The sequence below is a fragment of the Vanacampus margaritifer genome, chromosome 10 (genome assembly GCF_051991255.1).
Source record: "Vanacampus margaritifer isolate UIUO_Vmar chromosome 10, RoL_Vmar_1.0, whole genome shotgun sequence".
In the NCBI taxonomy this organism is placed as follows: domain Eukaryota; kingdom Metazoa; phylum Chordata; class Actinopteri; order Syngnathiformes; family Syngnathidae; genus Vanacampus; species Vanacampus margaritifer.
Genome location: NC_135441.1, coordinates 27,978,258 through 27,996,003, shown reverse-complemented (window position 1 = coordinate 27,996,003; position 17,746 = coordinate 27,978,258). Strand labels below are relative to the sequence as shown.

Sequence of the window (17,746 nt, the reverse complement as noted above, 5' to 3'; positions counted from 1 at the left end):
TAAACAATGTTTACGAGGTTGTGCCGCGGGACGGCGGCGGCGGCAGCAACCTTATTTCACTTGACTTTTTTTTTCATTTTCCATCTTTTATGATTGCTCGTGTTTGTTTTGATTAGAAAAACGCAGCAACTCACAAAGTGTGCTTTGCTCTTCTTGTTGTTTGCGAGACTGCAATTGATCTTTTTTACCCGTATATATTCATTTCTTTTTTTTATATATCTACAGATGCGCTCAGCAATAAAAGCGTCATTATTGACTAAGGCCGCGGATGCGTTATTAAATCCGGCGTGGCTGCTCCTCCCTCCGTGATTATTATCTATTGATTACAAACGAGAAGACCAAAAAAAATAATCGGCCTTTCCACGCCTGCTGCCGAACGCAGCGTGCGTCACACGTCGTCTTACTCGGCCAGTTTGTCTGTGAAGCCTCGCAACGCGTCATCATCCGGCGTGACGTTCGTACCGCCACACACACGCGCGCACTTGCGCGTGTCTCGTTGGTCTTAGCGTATTTCGCCGCTTGCGTTTGTGCGCTCGTGTTGGCCGCGTTGTTTATGTTGTGTTTGGAAGTTCGTGCGTCGAGTCCTCGTCGCCGCCAAGTCAAGACAAAGCAAATCGGGTCCCGTCACGTCACGCCGCATTCCAGTCACGGCGACCAGTGCGCTCACATCCTGCCCAGTCATGGCGACCGGTCCGCGGTGAAGGAACGAGACACGGGTTTTGCAAAAAAGGTGCTCAAATACAACACAAACGTCAAACATGAAAAGTCATTCTGGATTTTGGGGCTTTCTGTTGAGAAGGACCAACAAAAGCGGGATCGTCTGGCAAGCAGTTGGGGGTGTGACCCCGCCCACTGCCCGAGGCCAGCTGGGATGGGCTCCAGCACCCCCGTGACCCTAGTGAGGAATAAGCGGGAAAGAAAACGGATGGATGCAACGACAGAAGCTTGAGGTTGAAACCATTTGGACTTCCCGTCAACGATTTATCGCTTCAGGCCTTCTCGGGTTCCGTTGGAAGCTGGCGGCCAAACGTCGGACGCGTTCCAAAAACGCAGAATGAAAATGAGAGGAAGGCCTCGTTAGCAAATTAAAGACGTGCGGCCCAGCTGGCAGGAAAGAAGCCTCGGTGGGCTTTCTGGGCAGCCGCCGTTCGGCAGCGGACGCTCGCCGTTGGCCGTTGCACGCCGGCCGTTGCACGCCGGCCGTTGCACGCCGGCCGTTGCACGCCCACGCTTCACAGCTAAATTGGTGGTGAGACACCGCCTCCTCCGTCCTGCAGTTGTGTAACGGCGCGGGAAAAGAAAAAAAAACACTAAACAGTTTGTTTCCACGCCTCACGAAAGCTCACGCAAAACAGAATAAATGACATTTTGTGCTCACAATCTTCTGTTTTGTGTGCTAGCATTCACGCTAATTTGAAAACATCAACTTGCCATATCATCCGTCATGAACTAAAGCAGGTGTTCGCAGGCAGCTCGTTGGCAGGCCGAAGAACGTCGCCCGGCGTGGAAAGACGCGCCGCGACGCCGCGACGCCGAGAAGCCAACACGAGAGTTCGGCGCAAAAGACGGCAAACGCTGACGTCGTGCTCGTCAAACGCCGGCAACAGCTGGGATGCTAATCTTGCTAATCGCTTGATCCGCCGCTCGGATCAGTCGAGGCGGCCTGCCAGCATTCCTCGCCAACTTGATCAATTTCTTCTTCTTTTTTTCAACAAGAAGCGCACTTGACACAAAGTGAATTGGGAAAATGATGTCACCAATTATGAATTGTTATTCATAATTGAAAATCGGAGGGTCGTGACTTGTTTGATGAACGCATGAAGACGTCAACAACATGAAATAAAATGGCGGCGTTTTGCACATGAATTGTTTTTCTTGATTACGTTTCGACGAATCAAGAGAAGCCAAAATGGAAATCGCGATCACATTTCCATTGACGGTCCAGACTTCATCCAACATCGTATTTCTGCCATATGGACATCGTAACTGACATTGACCTGATGTTTATCCAACGCAGCTGACATTTGCAAATATTTTTAGAATCGTTTCATCTATCGATTATTCAATCCATCGACTCATCGGATTCATTTTAATTTTGCATTAAAGTGTATTACAAAAACATTTTTTTTCCCGATTACTGTTTTTTAGCCAGGTTTTTATTTCCTTCTTCATATTCGTACCGTATGACGATTTATTTATTTCATGTATTTTTTGAAAGATTGATGTTGTGCTGCAGTTTAGTCGCGGCTTTCCAAAGTAAAGTTTGCAAATGATTTTGATGAAACAGAAGATAATCAGTCTTTTGTTGATATGCTGAAATCCGAGGATTTGGACCATTTTAAATGCAAAAATGGCTCCAAACGATGACTCGATGATTCAAATAGTCATTTGATAAACTCTCGATTATTTGATTAATGTTCTCCACATGTAACGGACATTTTGCCCAACGTGTCACCGACATGTGATCGACCTGGAGCTATTTAGCCGCAGTGTTTTTGTGAGGTGCGATTGGCTGGGATGATTTGGGAGCGTCCGTCCGTCCGTCCGTCCGTCCGTCCGTCCGTCCGGGCCAGCCAGCGAGCGAGCGAGTTCTGTTGGTGACGAGTGAGCGCGTGGTGGATAATTGCGTGTGGCCAAATGGAGACGGATGGAGACGGATGGAGACGGATGGAGACGGATGGAGACGGATGCATCGCTACGGCACCGCCGCTCCCTTAATGGTACTTAAAGAGCAGACGCCTCGGCCTCGCTCACGCACACACGCGCTCTCGCTCTCCCACGCCGGCGTGAAAGACTTCATTGGGGCCATAAAAGTGTCTTGCTCAAGGACACTTGGACGCGGTCTCCAAGGGACTGAAGGCGTCAGAGGGCCGTTGAAGATCCTCCTTCAAGCGTGCTCAGGAAGCGCTCCGGTCGCCGCACGGCGCCGTTCTGCTTCTCTCAAGCGCAATTCGCGCCAGAATTACTTTATTTTTGGACTCATCTGTGACATTTACATGCAAAAGAACATGAGCAGCATGCTTTGTTTGCCTGTCCATTCATGGCGACCGGTCCAGTCATGTACCGTCATGGCGACCAGTCTCTTCACTTCCCTCCCAGTCTTGGCGACCAGTCCAAAAGAACATGCAGCAGTATGCTTTGTTTGCCTGTTGAAACGAGTGCCGGCTGGAATTCTCAAATGTTCTTCTCGCAATGAAAAGTGAGCGGACGCCATCAGGGATTGCATGTGGCGGTTTTTGGACTTGCTGGTTGGGGAATTGGGATCCGTTGGGAATGTTTGGAAAACTCCGCCCCTGGAGCCAGTTTGACTTCACAACATGACATTTGGGAGTCATGTGCATCATGAGTAGACCTACAAAAAAGTCTCAAGGGGTCACGGCCTACAACGCACACAAATTCGGCCATTTTGGTTTGGGAGCAGATATTTCATTTACGTAAGTCATAAAAATTTTTTTTTAAAAATAAAGCTTTCAAGCCGGTGTGATTGAGCAACATGACATCTAATAGACAAAAGTCGCGCAAAGAAGACCCACAAAAAAGTCATGTTTGAGAAGACACGGAAAGTTGAACTTTTTGTGTCAGCAAACTCGAATGTGTCCTGCTAGCACTAGCTGAAAAAAGACAAATGGACCCCAAGGCCAGTTTGACATTTGGTAAATGTGTCCATTGGAAGTAGACCCACCCAAAAATTGGAAGCCTATCATAAGTCATAAACCAAGAAAAAGAAACGGGAACATTTGATGCCTATTTTGCTCCATTGCACCAAAACAGATGGGAGGAAAAAAATCATCTCACCCAAAACAGTTGATTTGGGCACATTGAAATGAGCTAAGCTAAGCTAGTCACAAAAAAGGGTGAAGAAGCCGGAAAGGACACACGAAGGCAGCCATGTTGGTCAGAAGCAGTTTGATGCTAAGTGTAGCGCGCAATGGAGAATTTTTGGTGTTTTGTTCTAAATGTAGCCTTTGAAGCCAGTTTAAGTTTGGAACATGAAATTTGGTAGACACGTCCGTCATTAGCAGACCAACAAAACAAAACAAAAACACAACAAGGCCGCCATGTTGCTTCAAATGGTCATTTGGATCCATTTGTTTGCTCCAGCAAACGTCTTGCGTGCGACAAACGGGCCCTTCCGTCCCAAGTTATGGGCGCCCCCCCCACAGCCAGAAAGCCATTAGGCAGGGGGGCGGGGGGGGGTGGGGGGGGGGGGGGCAGGAGTTGGAGGGGGCGGGGGCGGGGGCTGGGGTCTGGGTTGTGGGGCTGAATGGCCACTCACCGCTTTGATTTCCTCTCGTCTTCCGTGCTCACAATTGCGGCAGCGCAGAAACTTGAACCCTTTTAGAGGCCGAGACGTTCCGCCGGGACCGGGACCGAGTCGGCCCCCGCCTGCTGTGATGAATATGTGAGACGGGCCCGGACGCAGGCGCCGCCAACAGTCCGCGCAGGTGTAAGCGATCGCGCGACGTCCAACCTCCAGGGCCAAAAGCTGTTTTGGCGGGACCGAATAAATGAGGTCACATGCTCAAGGACGTGTGAGGGAAATCCAGTCCATCGCTGACGGTGCCGCCGAGCGCCGGCAACAAGGAAGGAAGGAAGGAAGGAAGGAAGGAAGGAAGGAAGGAAGGAAGGAAGGAAGGAAGGAAGGAAGGAAGGAAGGAAGGAAGGAAGGAAGGCTTTCTATGGCAGATGTGTTACCTTCAAAGGAAGTAGGCCTAGTTAAGCTCACTATTTAGTTAGTTAGTTAAGCCCCTTCAATTATGCACTTTTTTTATTGAGGTGAAAAGTTATATTCGTGTCAGCTCAGCACGTTTCTTTGAAACAATTAATAAAAACATGGTTGCATTAAATGTGTCTTGCGTGTTAAACGACAGTTACAAAAAGGTGTGTCATCATTTTCTGTGTAAGTAATATTTTTCGCATATGTAAATGAGGTCATCTGCATATTTTGGGGCGGAGAAATTGCCCACCTCGATGCAAATGAGCCACATTGATAAACAAGGTCGAAGGTGGATTTTTGTGTCAAATGTGCTTTTTGTGATTGCCAACTTTCCCCACAAACGGCAACTTTTTGCTTTTTGTTTGAAGTCCATTTTGGCACATTTTGCTTGTTGCAAGCAGGACGACAAAATGCAAAACTCGAGTGAAAAGCGCCGGTTCCCGAACCCCCAAAAAGTCTTCCAAACAGCCACGTTGAGACAAAACACACATTTTTGTGGTCAAGTGTGAAGTTGACGTTGCTGAAAATGTCCCTTTTGTGGTTAACGAGACGAGACGGCGCGTCCTTGAAAGTCTCGCGTTTCCTGCTTTTCATCTGTGCCGTCTTTCACGCCGCTTTCGCCCGCTCTCGACCCCCCCGACGCCCCCTCGCTTTAATCCCGTAATTATCCGTAATGATCTCAAGACGGATTGTAGCTTTTCCTCTCGCGCGCTTCCTGCCGCGCAGCTTGACGGCAATTTTCATTTCCATCTCAACGGCACTTTTGTCAGCAGATGTCATCCCTTTTTTTATGATTATTATTTTTCTTATTTTCCCAACTCCAACAGGTAAATGTAAGTCAAATGTTCTTGTTCTGTTGGCAGATCATTTTGCTTATTTGGAGGAATCATTTTCATGTTTTTTTCCTCACATTTTCTACTTTCCTTTCTGACTGACTTTATTGGCAAGATCCCAGACATTTTTTGGAGTGTGTGTTTTTTTTGTGGCAAAATAAAACTTCAAACAAATATTACACCCCCACACACACAGCAACCCCCCCCTCGCCAACCTCCACTCGACACACTCCTTTTAATCCCGCAATTATCCGCAATTATCTCAAGACGTTGAAGAGAGGCGACGGATTTGCATTCAACGCATCACGGCTCGCTTCTTCTTCTTCTTCTTCTTCTTCTTCTAACGCCGGCTTATCTCTCCTCACTGTTCGCTCTCCACCTGCACTCCTCTGCCCCCCCCCCCCCCCCAGCCCAGCCCATTGTCCAAAGACGCAAAGCAAAGGCGGGTTCAAAAACACAAGAGACAACAGAGGCCTTCAGATGTAGCAGATGATGCCTTTAATCCCACAATAGGCGCAATTATGGTCATTATCGCTAATGGGGCGCATTGTGGCAGGCCTCGGATACGTTTAGTGGCGAGCGGCGGGCTTAATAGACGCCGCATTAATCAAAGGCAGGTCCAAAAAAAACAAAAAAAAGAAGGTGTTTTTCAAGACACGAGCGGAGGTAAAGCGGAGGTAAAGCGGAGGTAAAGCGGAGGTAAAGCGGTGGCAGGATGCGGACGAAAAAAATGGAGAAAACTTGTGAAAGACGAGCAAAATACGCAACGATGTCACGAGGATGTGATGGAAAAGGAACCCAAAGTCTTGGTGAAGCAGCACGTGGTTTGTTATTTTGGGACCGCCTAACGATCGGATGCCAAGCGAGCAACGTTCCGTGTGCAAGAACCGGTGCCGAGTCCAATTAGAAAAGCCAATCGGAAGATCGGAATTTTCCAAATCCAATCAGAATCAATCGCAAAATTATTATTCTTATATAATATTATTCGATAAACTCATTTGCTCCTAATAACGTATAAATATGCTTTATTTTAAATGTCCCAAAGACGCATTTATACGTTTTTCTGTATTTTCCTCGAGAGCCACTATCCTGCCTGTTTTCCATGTTTCTCTCCACTAACACACCTGATTCATGATCAGGATCGTTGTCAGGCTTCTGCAAAGCGTGCTGATGAGCTGATCATTAGATTCAGCTGCGCTGAAGGAGGGAGACGTGGAAAACAGGCTGGATAGGGGCGCTCGAGGACCCAACTTGGCCACCCCTGGGCTAGAGCATACAGAAAGAAGGCTTTGATGCAGCAACCAACGGGTGAAGCAAAAAAAACGGCCAGCAAGTGGCAGCAGAGTATAAGAGATCAACCAGGGCCATGTTGCAAAAAAGCTCACTTTGTCAGTGTTTTCACCAGGAATGTGAGTAATGATGAACCTGAGCTATATTCAGATTTTTTGCAATAGAACACAATATTTCGGAGAGCCTTGCAAAATCTGTCAAAATCCAATAAAACAGACGGGAGCGAAGGGGGTTGCTTCAGTGAAAATGGCTGCCAGTGAATGAGTTCATTATCTTGTCAATTGATTGGTTGATAACCGTCCTTTGACAGTTTACAAAACGTACTTAGACGGAGTTTGTGCTTTGACGTCAGCCGCTACGAGACGAGACTTGTGGCGTTTGTGCCACGTGACGCCGCGTTTGGACCTTGGCCTCACCTCGTACTGGGTGATGACGCCGTTGGTCTCGTTGGGCGCTTTCCACTGCAGGAAGATCTTGTCCTCGTACGGCGTGTCCTGGAGGGACTCCTTGGGCACGGAGCCGGGCACTGCACACACGCACGGCACCATCGGGACCAAAGTTATTTTGGTTCAGGAAGAAAGAAAAAAAATAGAATCCAAAAAACTATTTTGTTAATGAAAATAAAATAAAACCTAAATCCAGGTCCAGAAAGTCCAAACCTTGCCCCAGTTTGGCCATTGATGCTAGCTAGCTCCCTGGCTAGCTCCCATGGTGCTCGTTTACCTGCTAGGGAGCTAGCGAGCTAGCTAGCATCAATGGCCAAACTGGGGCAAGGTTTGGACTTTGTGGATTTGCCACCTCTGCGCACAAGTAATAAAAGATAAATGAAGACGAACACTGAAACAAACTAGCATTTTTGAAATAACTAAAACTAAAAGTTAAAAGTAACCAAATGTAAAAAAAACTCCAAATGAAATAAAAACAAACTGAAATGAAAATTGCAAAGCTATAATAAGCCTGATTGTGACACACTAGTGAAATCTGCCTAGCAACAAGCAGGTTTTGGCACGCGACACACTATAATGCTTGCGTTATACTACTTTCCTATTTCCTGCCCAGCGACCTACCGGGGAAAAGGATGGCGAGTTATAAAAAAATAAAATAAAGTCCAGTGCACATTTTCTGTTTGTAACGCGTTTGTTTTTGGGGTGAAAAAGGAGCAAAGTGAAACGACATTTGTAAGCGAGCGAAAGCGTTTTCAAGGGCGTAACGAGCGCCATCCATCATGCGGCGCTGCGGCGACACCTCGGCCGTGTCGTGACGAATGTTTCCCGCCGACGCGCACGTTAGCGAGTCGCCTGCAAAGCGCGAGCGAGAGCTTTTTTCATTTGCTAATTCAAAAGTGTTGATGAGGCCGCCGCCGCAAATCAAATCAGCCGCACAAAGAAGCGCAATTAGAAAAAAAAAGAAGGGAAAAAAAGAAACGCAATTAGAAAAAAAAAGGAAGGAAAAAAAGAAACGCAATTAGAGGCTGTCCCCAACGATGGCCAGCTTATCATTCAACGCTAAGCGTGTGCGTGTGCGCGTGCGTGCGTGTGTGCGCCCCGCTTTTTGGGCTGCTGTGTAAAAGATGTTTGCGTGCACGTTAAAGGACGCACATTTCCAAGTATGTTAAAGGCACTTCATGTTAGTGAGTCGATGAAAGGCAAAGAATGTGCGTGCGTGTTGAAGGAGAATTAAGCGTGTGCGTTCTGAACACGCTGACCTGAACTTGATTCACTTCCAGCTCGGCAATCGAGAACCCGCTGCTTTTTTTCTTCTTTTTTTTTTTTTACTTCTTATCAAGTGGTCCTTTTTGTTTGCTCGAAATGGTCTTTGAAAGGAATTTGTTTGTTTTGTGTGATGGCGGCAAAAGAGGAGGCGCGCGCCGGCAAACGACTTGCAAAAGAAAAGAAAAAGATTTGATTTGGACTTTTGCGGGATTTTCCTCTCGTGTCGTTCCAACGTTTTGCGTTTGATCGTCGGCTCAACCCACTTTTCCGATTAGTTGGAATCTTAATAATGTTGTATGTTCTGAACCCCCACCAAAAAAAAAAAAACATTTCTCGAGGAGGAAAAGTGGATCTTTTTCTACAAGATGAATGCATTTGTTTCATTTAATTGCATTGATTTGTATTTAATGTTTTTGGAGCATTTTATAATATTTGTGTAATTGTAATGTATTGATGTGTGTTTTGGCCTGTTTGATTGCCACTTCTCCTCTCCTGTATTCATGCCATTACATTATTTTTCCAATGTTTTTCATTTTCAATTCTTTTCTATGTTTTTATCATTTCATTTCATCTTTATCGTGAAATGGAAAAAAAGGATTGTATTTGAATAGTATTCGTATTTCATATATATATATTATAAAAAATGTATTTTTCCTTGTTCAAAAAACACACACATTTGTAATTATCAATGAACAATTATTGTTGGTTTATTTCCATTCATTCATTTGCATTATAATAATTTTTGTTTTGTTTTTACTTAAAATGGACATTTTGTCATATTTACTGTCTTGATTCAATGATTTTTTTTTCACCCCCCAAAAAAAATCCAATTTTTCTGGTTACATACGTTGTGCGTAGCTAATCCGCGATGACACGTGTCAATAATCCACGTGGACGAGCGCAATCTTTGTTCATGTCGTTGACCATTTCGGATGCTAAGCTACGCTAGCAGATTCCCGGATTACGTCCGCTGCGGATTATGAAAACATGCGTCCGCCATTCGTTACATGATTGATTGTGTTGTTTATTTGTGATTGTTTTCATCAAGCTGCTTGCTGGTGGACAAAAGTATTGGGACACCCCCAGTGAGAGAAATTGGACAAAACAACTGGGACAGGACATTGAGGAAAGCGTGGCTGGAATTTTCAAGGGAATCAAGACGAAATGGAGCGAGACGGTGTTTGGCGTTTCCCGCTCTTTCTCTCTCTCTCTCGCACCGTCTTCCTCAGTCTGCTTGACGATCTCCTCGCTCTCTTTGCTGCCTTCGGCGTTGGCCAGGACCAGCCGCAGCCTGACGGTGACGGACGGCCGCAGGTCCCGCAGGGTGTAGCGAGAAGACGTCTGGATCGGCTCCTCCGACGCAAACTCCTGCTGGTTGAAGACGTACCGGTACTGCACCTGCAGGGGGCGACGGGAGCGCGTGTCAGAAGTATTGGGACACGTCCCGGAAGACCGAACGTGGATCGTCTGTGGCGCTACCGTCAGGTTGTAGCTGTGGCAGCGCGTGACGGCGTAACCGAACGTTTCCCACTGGATGGTCAAGAGTCGTGCGCGGACGTCCACCACGTTGACGTTCTGCGGCCCGTGGACCGGATCTGGAGCACACGCAGAACACTTGCTTCAAAAACAGCACAATTGGCTCCTTGGCTCCATTTGACACAAATTTCCGGCTTGATTTGTACAAAACTAAACTAACTAAAACAAAAAATGTGTTGTTGCATTTTTGCACTTTCCCATATAAATTTCAACTTGTTTTTTTTAAATTCGTTTATCGTTTTCATTGAGCACATTTTAGTAGCCGAAAGCCAAAGTAAGTCGGAAGTAAGCTGACGTGCTGCACTTTTCAACCTTTAGGACTTTTCCCACCTAAACAAATGTTGAAAATGCTAATATGCTAACTAGGCCTTCCTGGCGTGTTTGTGTGCTTGTAAGCAGCAGGATGCAAAAAGAAGCGACAAAACCACAAACTCGTTTCACTTCACAACAAATTGGGTTCCTTTTTTTTGTCTTCTGGATTTTTGTTCAAATCTTCCCAATCTGTAAAACCCCACAAAAAAGAGCCCCCAAAAATCCATCGAATAAACTCCTTCACCAACGTTGCGTTTGTTTGCACGTGGATTGAAGCGCGCAGGCCAGATTAGCCCGATGATAGACGGGATTAGAGGCAGATCAAAGCCATCTGATCGGGATTGCGTTGGATATTTTGGAGTATCGAGCGACCGGATTAAGAGAGGAAGAGGCGCCGGTGGTCTGCAAATTTGGAGAGATCAGATGGCGTGTTTGCGGACCCCCACGAGGATCGTCGGGCTTTAAGGAGTCTGCGTGCCGACTTAAAGCAAAGAATCTCGACAAGGGATCGTCTGACTGGATCCGGATAATCTGCTCTTGGCCAAAGACGGACATTTAGAAGCTCTTGTGAAAATCGGTGGCACGAAAGCTCTTGTGACTAAAACGGCGGATCGTTTTCCAAAAGTGCTTTCAAATCGACATGAAACAAACACAAGCCAAAAGGAAGTCAAAACATCGATGGAGAAAAATCCCAAACGTTTTTTCTTAAACATCTTCAGCAATTGTGAAAAGCCGCCATCGCTCAATCCGGCAAGCAGACGCAGCCAAATAATCCCATTGGGCCAGATTAGCCCCCTAAAAAGACAAACGGCTGCCATCTTTTTAATCCAGCAATGGACGGAGAGCGGCTAATCTGGACGGATAATCTGACTGGTCGCGGCCCAGCGGGAGATCGACACACACGCCGATTCCTTTCTGCAATTGAGCCCTTCTCTTGCTATCAAGATAACGAGCGGCGCCGGTTCCGTCGGGTCCGAGTCCGGCGCTTTTCAAACACCCGATTGGACGGACGGACGGACGGACGGACAAATGTTGTCTTCCAAAATGAAAGCTGAGTGACATCATCTGTTGAGCTGCGTTCAGGGCCCCTTTGAAAAGTTGCGTAAAAAGCACAACTACGTCTGGTGGCCAAATGCGATCACAGCCTCAAATTCTTTTTGTGTTTGCCTTTTAGTCTCGCTGATGAATTCTTGCAAGTCAACACACACGCGATTATATCAAACACGCACGCACACACTCAGAGTTGAGGAAGGTCTTGTTATTTCTCTCAGTTTGCTTTTATTGCCGTCTTGTCGGAGTGTCGTTCTTTTCATAGCGCACCTTTGTAGTTGCACGCCATTGATGTCTGCCGTCTGCGGCGCCATTTGGATCGCCGTGCACGTGTGCACGTGTGTGTGCGTGTGTGCCTGAGCAATTTATTTGAGGACAAAGTGTGTGTGTGTGTGTGTGTGTGATTGTGCAGATGCATACGTGTGTGTGCTTGTGTGCGCCCAGGGGCATGCGTGTGCATTCGTGTGTGTGCGTGAGCAACTTACTTGAGGACAAAATGTGAAAAATCCTCTTCAGTCTCGATGCCTCACATGCAGTTTGTGTGTGGGGGGTCTCGTGCGTGTGCGTGCGTGCGTGCGTGTGCGTGCGTGCGGTAGCCAATGGGCTGACAGCATGAAAGGCATTAAAGAGCACACAGGTTTGGCTTTAATTGGTCCGCTTTCATAATTGGCCTGCTGGGGCAGATTTGTTTCCCGGGCAACGAGCTAGTTTCGCTAAAGTTAGCATCCACAGGGGAGCAAAGGGGGAGGATGACTAGAGGGGGAGGGCGGGCGGTGGGGGGGGGGGGGTGCAATGATGCCCGCATGGAAGCGAGGAGTCAAGAAAGGGCCAACGAGGCGTGAAGGGAACGTCAGCAGGCGCGACTCGACAACTAAAAACGTTTAAAGCAGCACAAACAGATCCGCCGGCGTTTTTGGCGTTACGGCGTCGTTACTTTGTTTGTCTCGAACGTCCGTTTGTCTCGAGGACATTTGACGTTGACGATAAGTTGGAGGCTAGTTTGGGAAATGTTGGAGAACGTTGGAAGATTTGGGGGCAAAAAGTGCAACAACAATTTTAGACTGGCAAAGATTTGACATTTGCGTGATATTGGAAATGGAAATGAACATTTTGCATAACAGTAGAGATGCAACGATTCATCGACAGCTAATCGATTTTCACATGAAGCAAATGCAGAGCATTGGAGAATGCTTGGAACGTTTGCGAAAAATTGTTGAATGATGACGAAATCGTGAAAGCTGCAAAAGCAATGGAAGAATTTGGAGGACGTTAGCGAACGCGGACAAACGATTTTTAGATCGTTGTGGAACGTTAAAGCATGTTGGAGAAAGTTGGACTGCATTGGAAAATCTTGGATCAAAAAGATCCACAACCTTTGAGCATTTTGTAAAATGCCTGAGAATGTTTTGCTCTTTCTTGGAATGTTCAACTTGACGGCGTTTGATGCTCAGCAGTCGGTTTTTGCTTTTCTGGAGGCGAAGCTGTCAGGAACAAAAGGACGTTTTTGTCATTTGCGTGTCGATTTGACGTGTAATCAGCACCGACGGGATTTTTAGTACAAAATGTTGGAGGATTTGCGAGCATGTTGGAGAACGTTGCGGAATGTTGAAATAATGAAGAAGGTTGGTAAACGTTGTCAATTGTGAACGCTGCAAAATGTTGCCGATTGTTCCTTTTTTCAACAACGTCGAGAGGATTGTGGAGATTGTTGGCAAATCTTGTGGGATTGTTGCATGATGTTGGCAACGTTTGCAAACATCTTCTTTTTTTTCAGTTTTGAACACACGCAGACACACTCGGGGATGAAACCAAGATGAGAAGTGTTGACCGATGGCCGCATCGAGTGCGTGCGCGCGCGGCAAGCTCATTACGAGACTTGAGTGACCGCTCTGTTCTTTGTCCGACGTCTAACGAGCACTGAGCGCTGCGGGGAAAAGCCGCGCATGGGAAATGGATGCGCACGCACGCACACACACACGAGAGCACAGGATTGAAGATGAGGAAGAGGACAAAGAAATGTTGACGGCACAAACATTGCATGGGAAGGACAGAAAAAATAGCAAAACGTGCAGACAACTTTCAGGAAACAATTTGCAAATGTTGATCATGAAGACGATCTCCATTGACTTCAAATCAACTTTTTGCATATTCGAACCCTCGAGCGGCAAACATATCACATTAAATACAAGACATTTTGCCATTAAAACCGCGATGTGTACGATCGGACGCCTGCATTGCACGGACAATCCACTAGAGGGCGCTATCACCCACGCGGATGTCTTTTCCCGCGACCTTGCAAGATCGGCCCAATTGCGAAAGGAAAATGTTATTCTTGAATTATTCATAGTGGCAAATGTTCTTTCTGACTTTTGCAAATATGTTTGATGAGTTTATTGCTTTCTTTCTGTCACTTGTAAATGAATGAATGCCGCCTCTTCAGACCCGCATTTTTTTCTGCTGGGCAAAATGTATTTTTTTTTGCCGATTTTGACTCGTTAAAGCAGAGGTTCTTAACTTTTTTTTTTTTATTTTAGTCTTTGTAAACGAGTGCTGCGATGTCAGTACGAGCTTGGGTGGTTTTGCGTCAGCAGACGTCAACCCTCCGCAGCTTCTTTTTTTTCGCGGGGGGGTTGGGGGGGGGGGGGCTGCCGGCGGATTTGGAAGGTCGGCTTTCCGAAAGCTGCTGCCGGGATTATTGTCGAGATGACGAGGAATCTTGCGCAAGACGGCTCGACAACTCGTCCAGCTCGTATTTTCGGATGTTTTCGTTAGCGGCACAAAACGCCACTTGATTGATTTGCGGCTTTTCCGCGTTCACACGCTTTCCATTTGGACTCAACTGAAGCTTGCCCATCTTGCTCAAGGGCACTTCCACATGCTCGCAGTGGCCTGGGATCGAACCCACAGCATGAGGGTTAGCAGACGACCGCTCTACCACTGAGCCACGCCGCCCTCACGACGGGTACGAGTCACCATTCGTTAGCGTTTGTTGTTTTATAAAACGTGTTGTTTTACACTTTGGAATTTTTCACTCGCATTCGTTAGTTTTTTTTTTTTTTTTTTTTCATTTTCGTCCCCCCTCTTATTGACTTTAGTATTGATTTTAGGTTTTGTGGCTACATTGAGGATTGTCAAGTGCAGGATAAATACATCAAAAATTCATTGAGTATTGTTTAATAAAGTCAAGTACAAGAGTTTGACCTTCTCGAGTGAATCCTCGAGCGTCGTATTTTGGACTTGACGGCGCCCGCGCCGCGTCCGGAGCAACTTCTTGTTCGGTTCATTTCCCGCAGCAATCAGGCCATTTTCACGTGATTTCAAGTTGTGTCGTTAACGAACGTTCATCGGCTCGCCGTCAGGCGCGTCACGTTTGCGTGTTCAAGCTTGAATTAGCTCCGCCCGCCGTCCGTCAGCAAGGAAGGCCCGCGCGGAAACACTAAATATCGGTTCCGCCGTCTTCCAGGTCCCGCAAATAAGTTTTTAAAAATGACTGTACAGAGTATTTGAATGTAAATATGGACTTTAAGGTTGGCAAGTCGGCCTTTTTGGGGCGACCAGTCGTCTTGTTTCCTTCATTAATGCACAACAACGATGGCCCTAAACGATGAGAAGTCTTCACAAGTCTACACATTGACGAGCGCAAGACATTTTGATGGCACTTTAGCACACATCGAACCTCCCGCCGCCTTTCGTCAACCCGTTTGCTTTTTACGGCGGCTTTTTTTCTTTTTCTTTTTTTTTTTTGATGAAACGTTTCAGACGAGCCAGCGGGACGGAAACATAAAAAAAGACATTTTCTCTCTTTCTCCGTCCGTCTCTAATTGGCCAAAGGACATTAGCCTAACGAGGTCCATTCTCCCTGACATTTGTCGTCACCTCCCTTCGGGTCAGAGGTCGGCCGGCGGGCCCGTCACTCTTCCTTTGTCAGCCAATTAGACGCTGCCTTCAGGTGCTTAACCTCGCCGGCTTCCGCATCCGTCGCATCCGTCGCATCCGTCGCATCCGTCGCATCCGTCGCATCCTCACCCTAAGCCAACCTTTCTCGTCTTCCACTTTTTACAGCTTCTCGTCGCATCAATCGTCTCAACACGATTTTTTTTATTTTATTTTTTTACTTTTGTTGTATTTGTTCCTAATGTCGCTGGAATGCATTTGGATTATATACAATTGACAAAAAATGAAAAAATTCCTCACTTAATGACTCAAATTTGTTGCGGCATGGCTCAGTGGTAGAGCGGTCATCTCCCAAGCCTAAGGTTGCGGGTTCCATCCTCAACCTTGACTATGTTGAAGTGTCCTTGAGCAAGATACCGAAGTCTGGATCTGTCCTTCCGTTGGTGTACGAATGCGTGTGCGTGTGAACGGCTGAATGTGAGTCTTTGTGAACAAGTGCTCTAAGCACCCTAGCACTACATAGAAAAGTTGTTGTTTTTTCCTACACAAAAAAAGTTGTAATCATGCGAGAATAAATGTGCATGTTTTTCAAGGTTAAAATGACAGAATTTTACAAGAATAGTTCTATGATTTCATAGACGAAAGTTATCATCTTATAAAGTATAAAGTAGTATTTTTATTTTGGGGGAAATTTTCTAAAAAAATATACTCCAAGAAATATTGCTTGAATACGTTTAGTTTAATGATTTTTTGGGGGCCAAAAAGTAAAAATTTGACACAACTAACTTTTTTTTTTACAAGACATTACAAATCATAAGAGCATCGATTTGTATTTTTTCTGAAAAAAAAAGAAGTCATTAGTCAGGTTTTCATCCAATTTTTGCGCATTTTTTAAGCCAATTTACTGCAAAAGCGACTTGCGACTTGTGGCCGTTTCCATCTGTTGTTCTTTTGCAAATATTGAGAGCGGACTCCGCCGCTGTAGGTGGCGCTATACACCATTAGGAGATGTGATGCAGCAGTAACTTAAAAGGAGAAGAAGACGACCAGGAAGCGACGACGCCGTGCGATGACGTCGAGTTTGCTTTTGTAAATTCTTGATCGACCGAAACGTTACTTTGCTGTTTTCCATCTAAAATTGCATCAATATTCGCTTCTTTAATGAATTACAAAAAGAAAAAAAAGGAATGAATTACAAAAAGACTTGTGTTTTATCGCCCCAACTTACGTTACTTCATTGCTTTGTGACGACAAACGTACGCGTGCCGTCATACCCGGTCCAACCGGGCCGCGTGCATCCGGTCTTGCCAGCGGTTATTCGCAAAATGTGTTTCCATCGCCAAAATGTTCCTTTTTTCGAACCTCTTCAAAAGTGTAAAAACTTTTTAGCAAACTTTGGGCCCTTTTTCAAATTTTTTGCGTTTCCATTCTTTTTTTTCACATTTCTTGAAATCAAAGTGGGTGTACGGAAAGCCAACTATTGACAGAAATTTTATAAAAAGCTCCTGTCATGTAAGATACCTGCGCATTTTGTCCTGGTGACCAGAGGCGGTCCCGGGGGTCCGGTCCCGCCCTCGCCGGGCCTGGACAGCAGCACCTTGATCTCGTACTCCACGTCGGGGTCCAAGTGCCAGAGTTTGTAGGTGGGCGCGTCCACCACGTGGCTCTCGGCCCAGTTTCCCGAGGTGGTGCGGTACTCCACCTCCTTCAGGATGATGGGCCCGTCCCCGATGATGCTGTTGGCGTTGGGTTTGATCCACAGGTAGGTGGCGCCCACGGCCAGCAACTCGGGTGGGGCGATGGGCGTGGGGGGCGCTAGGCAAGGAAAAAAGACTTTTTAGTGGGAGTCCTGGTATCAATATTTGCTCATACTCAGAAATCAGCACTGCAGATTTTTATTTTTTTTTTTTTAAATATGCTGATCAAGTTGAAATGTGGTAAACAAAAGCCACACGCGTCTTACGAATCCACGTCTTAAAAGCCAGCAGAAGTTTTACTTTGAAGTTTTGTGTCGTCGGAGGTTTCCTGATAAAAGCAAGCGTGAGCGTATTTCCCGCCACCTGAGCTGTCCGTCAAGTGGCGAGCCGCCGCCGCCGCCGCCGCCGCCGGCGCCATCTTAAGCGACGCTCGAGTCGAGTGAAAGGAGAGAAAGAAAAAAAGCGTGAAGTGAAAAAGTGTTGGGCTCATTTGTCACGTTCGTTGACAGCAAGTTGAAAAGCGGGCCGTCACATCTAAAAGCTTTTGGCTGCTTTATGACTTCCATTTCAAACATTTATTTATTTATATTCATATTTGGATTTAGATTTATACACCGACTGGCTTTATTAACATGTGGGAGAAGGTGCGCTGACCCGAATATTTGGCTTCCCTCAAGGCCGCTTCGGAATATTTATGAAGACACT

General features: G+C 46.3%; 1 protein-coding gene across 13 annotated transcripts in view; it reads right to left on the bottom strand.

Annotated features, from left to right (window-relative positions):
- Positions 1-17,746, bottom strand: part of ptprt (protein tyrosine phosphatase receptor type T) — a 108,310-nt gene that overhangs the window by 57,323 nt on the left and 33,241 nt on the right. For all 13 annotated transcript variants that reach the window (XM_077578428.1, XM_077578427.1, XM_077578426.1 and 10 more), the window contains 4 exons: positions 16,866-17,159; positions 10,032-10,147; positions 9,770-9,950; positions 7,257-7,366 (listed from right to left, as the gene is read on the bottom strand). In XM_077578428.1, coding sequence (XP_077434554.1) covers positions 7,257-7,366; positions 9,770-9,950; positions 10,032-10,147; positions 16,866-17,159 — 701 coding nt within the window. The remainder of the gene's footprint in view (positions 1-7,256; positions 7,367-9,769; positions 9,951-10,031; positions 10,148-16,865; positions 17,160-17,746) is intronic.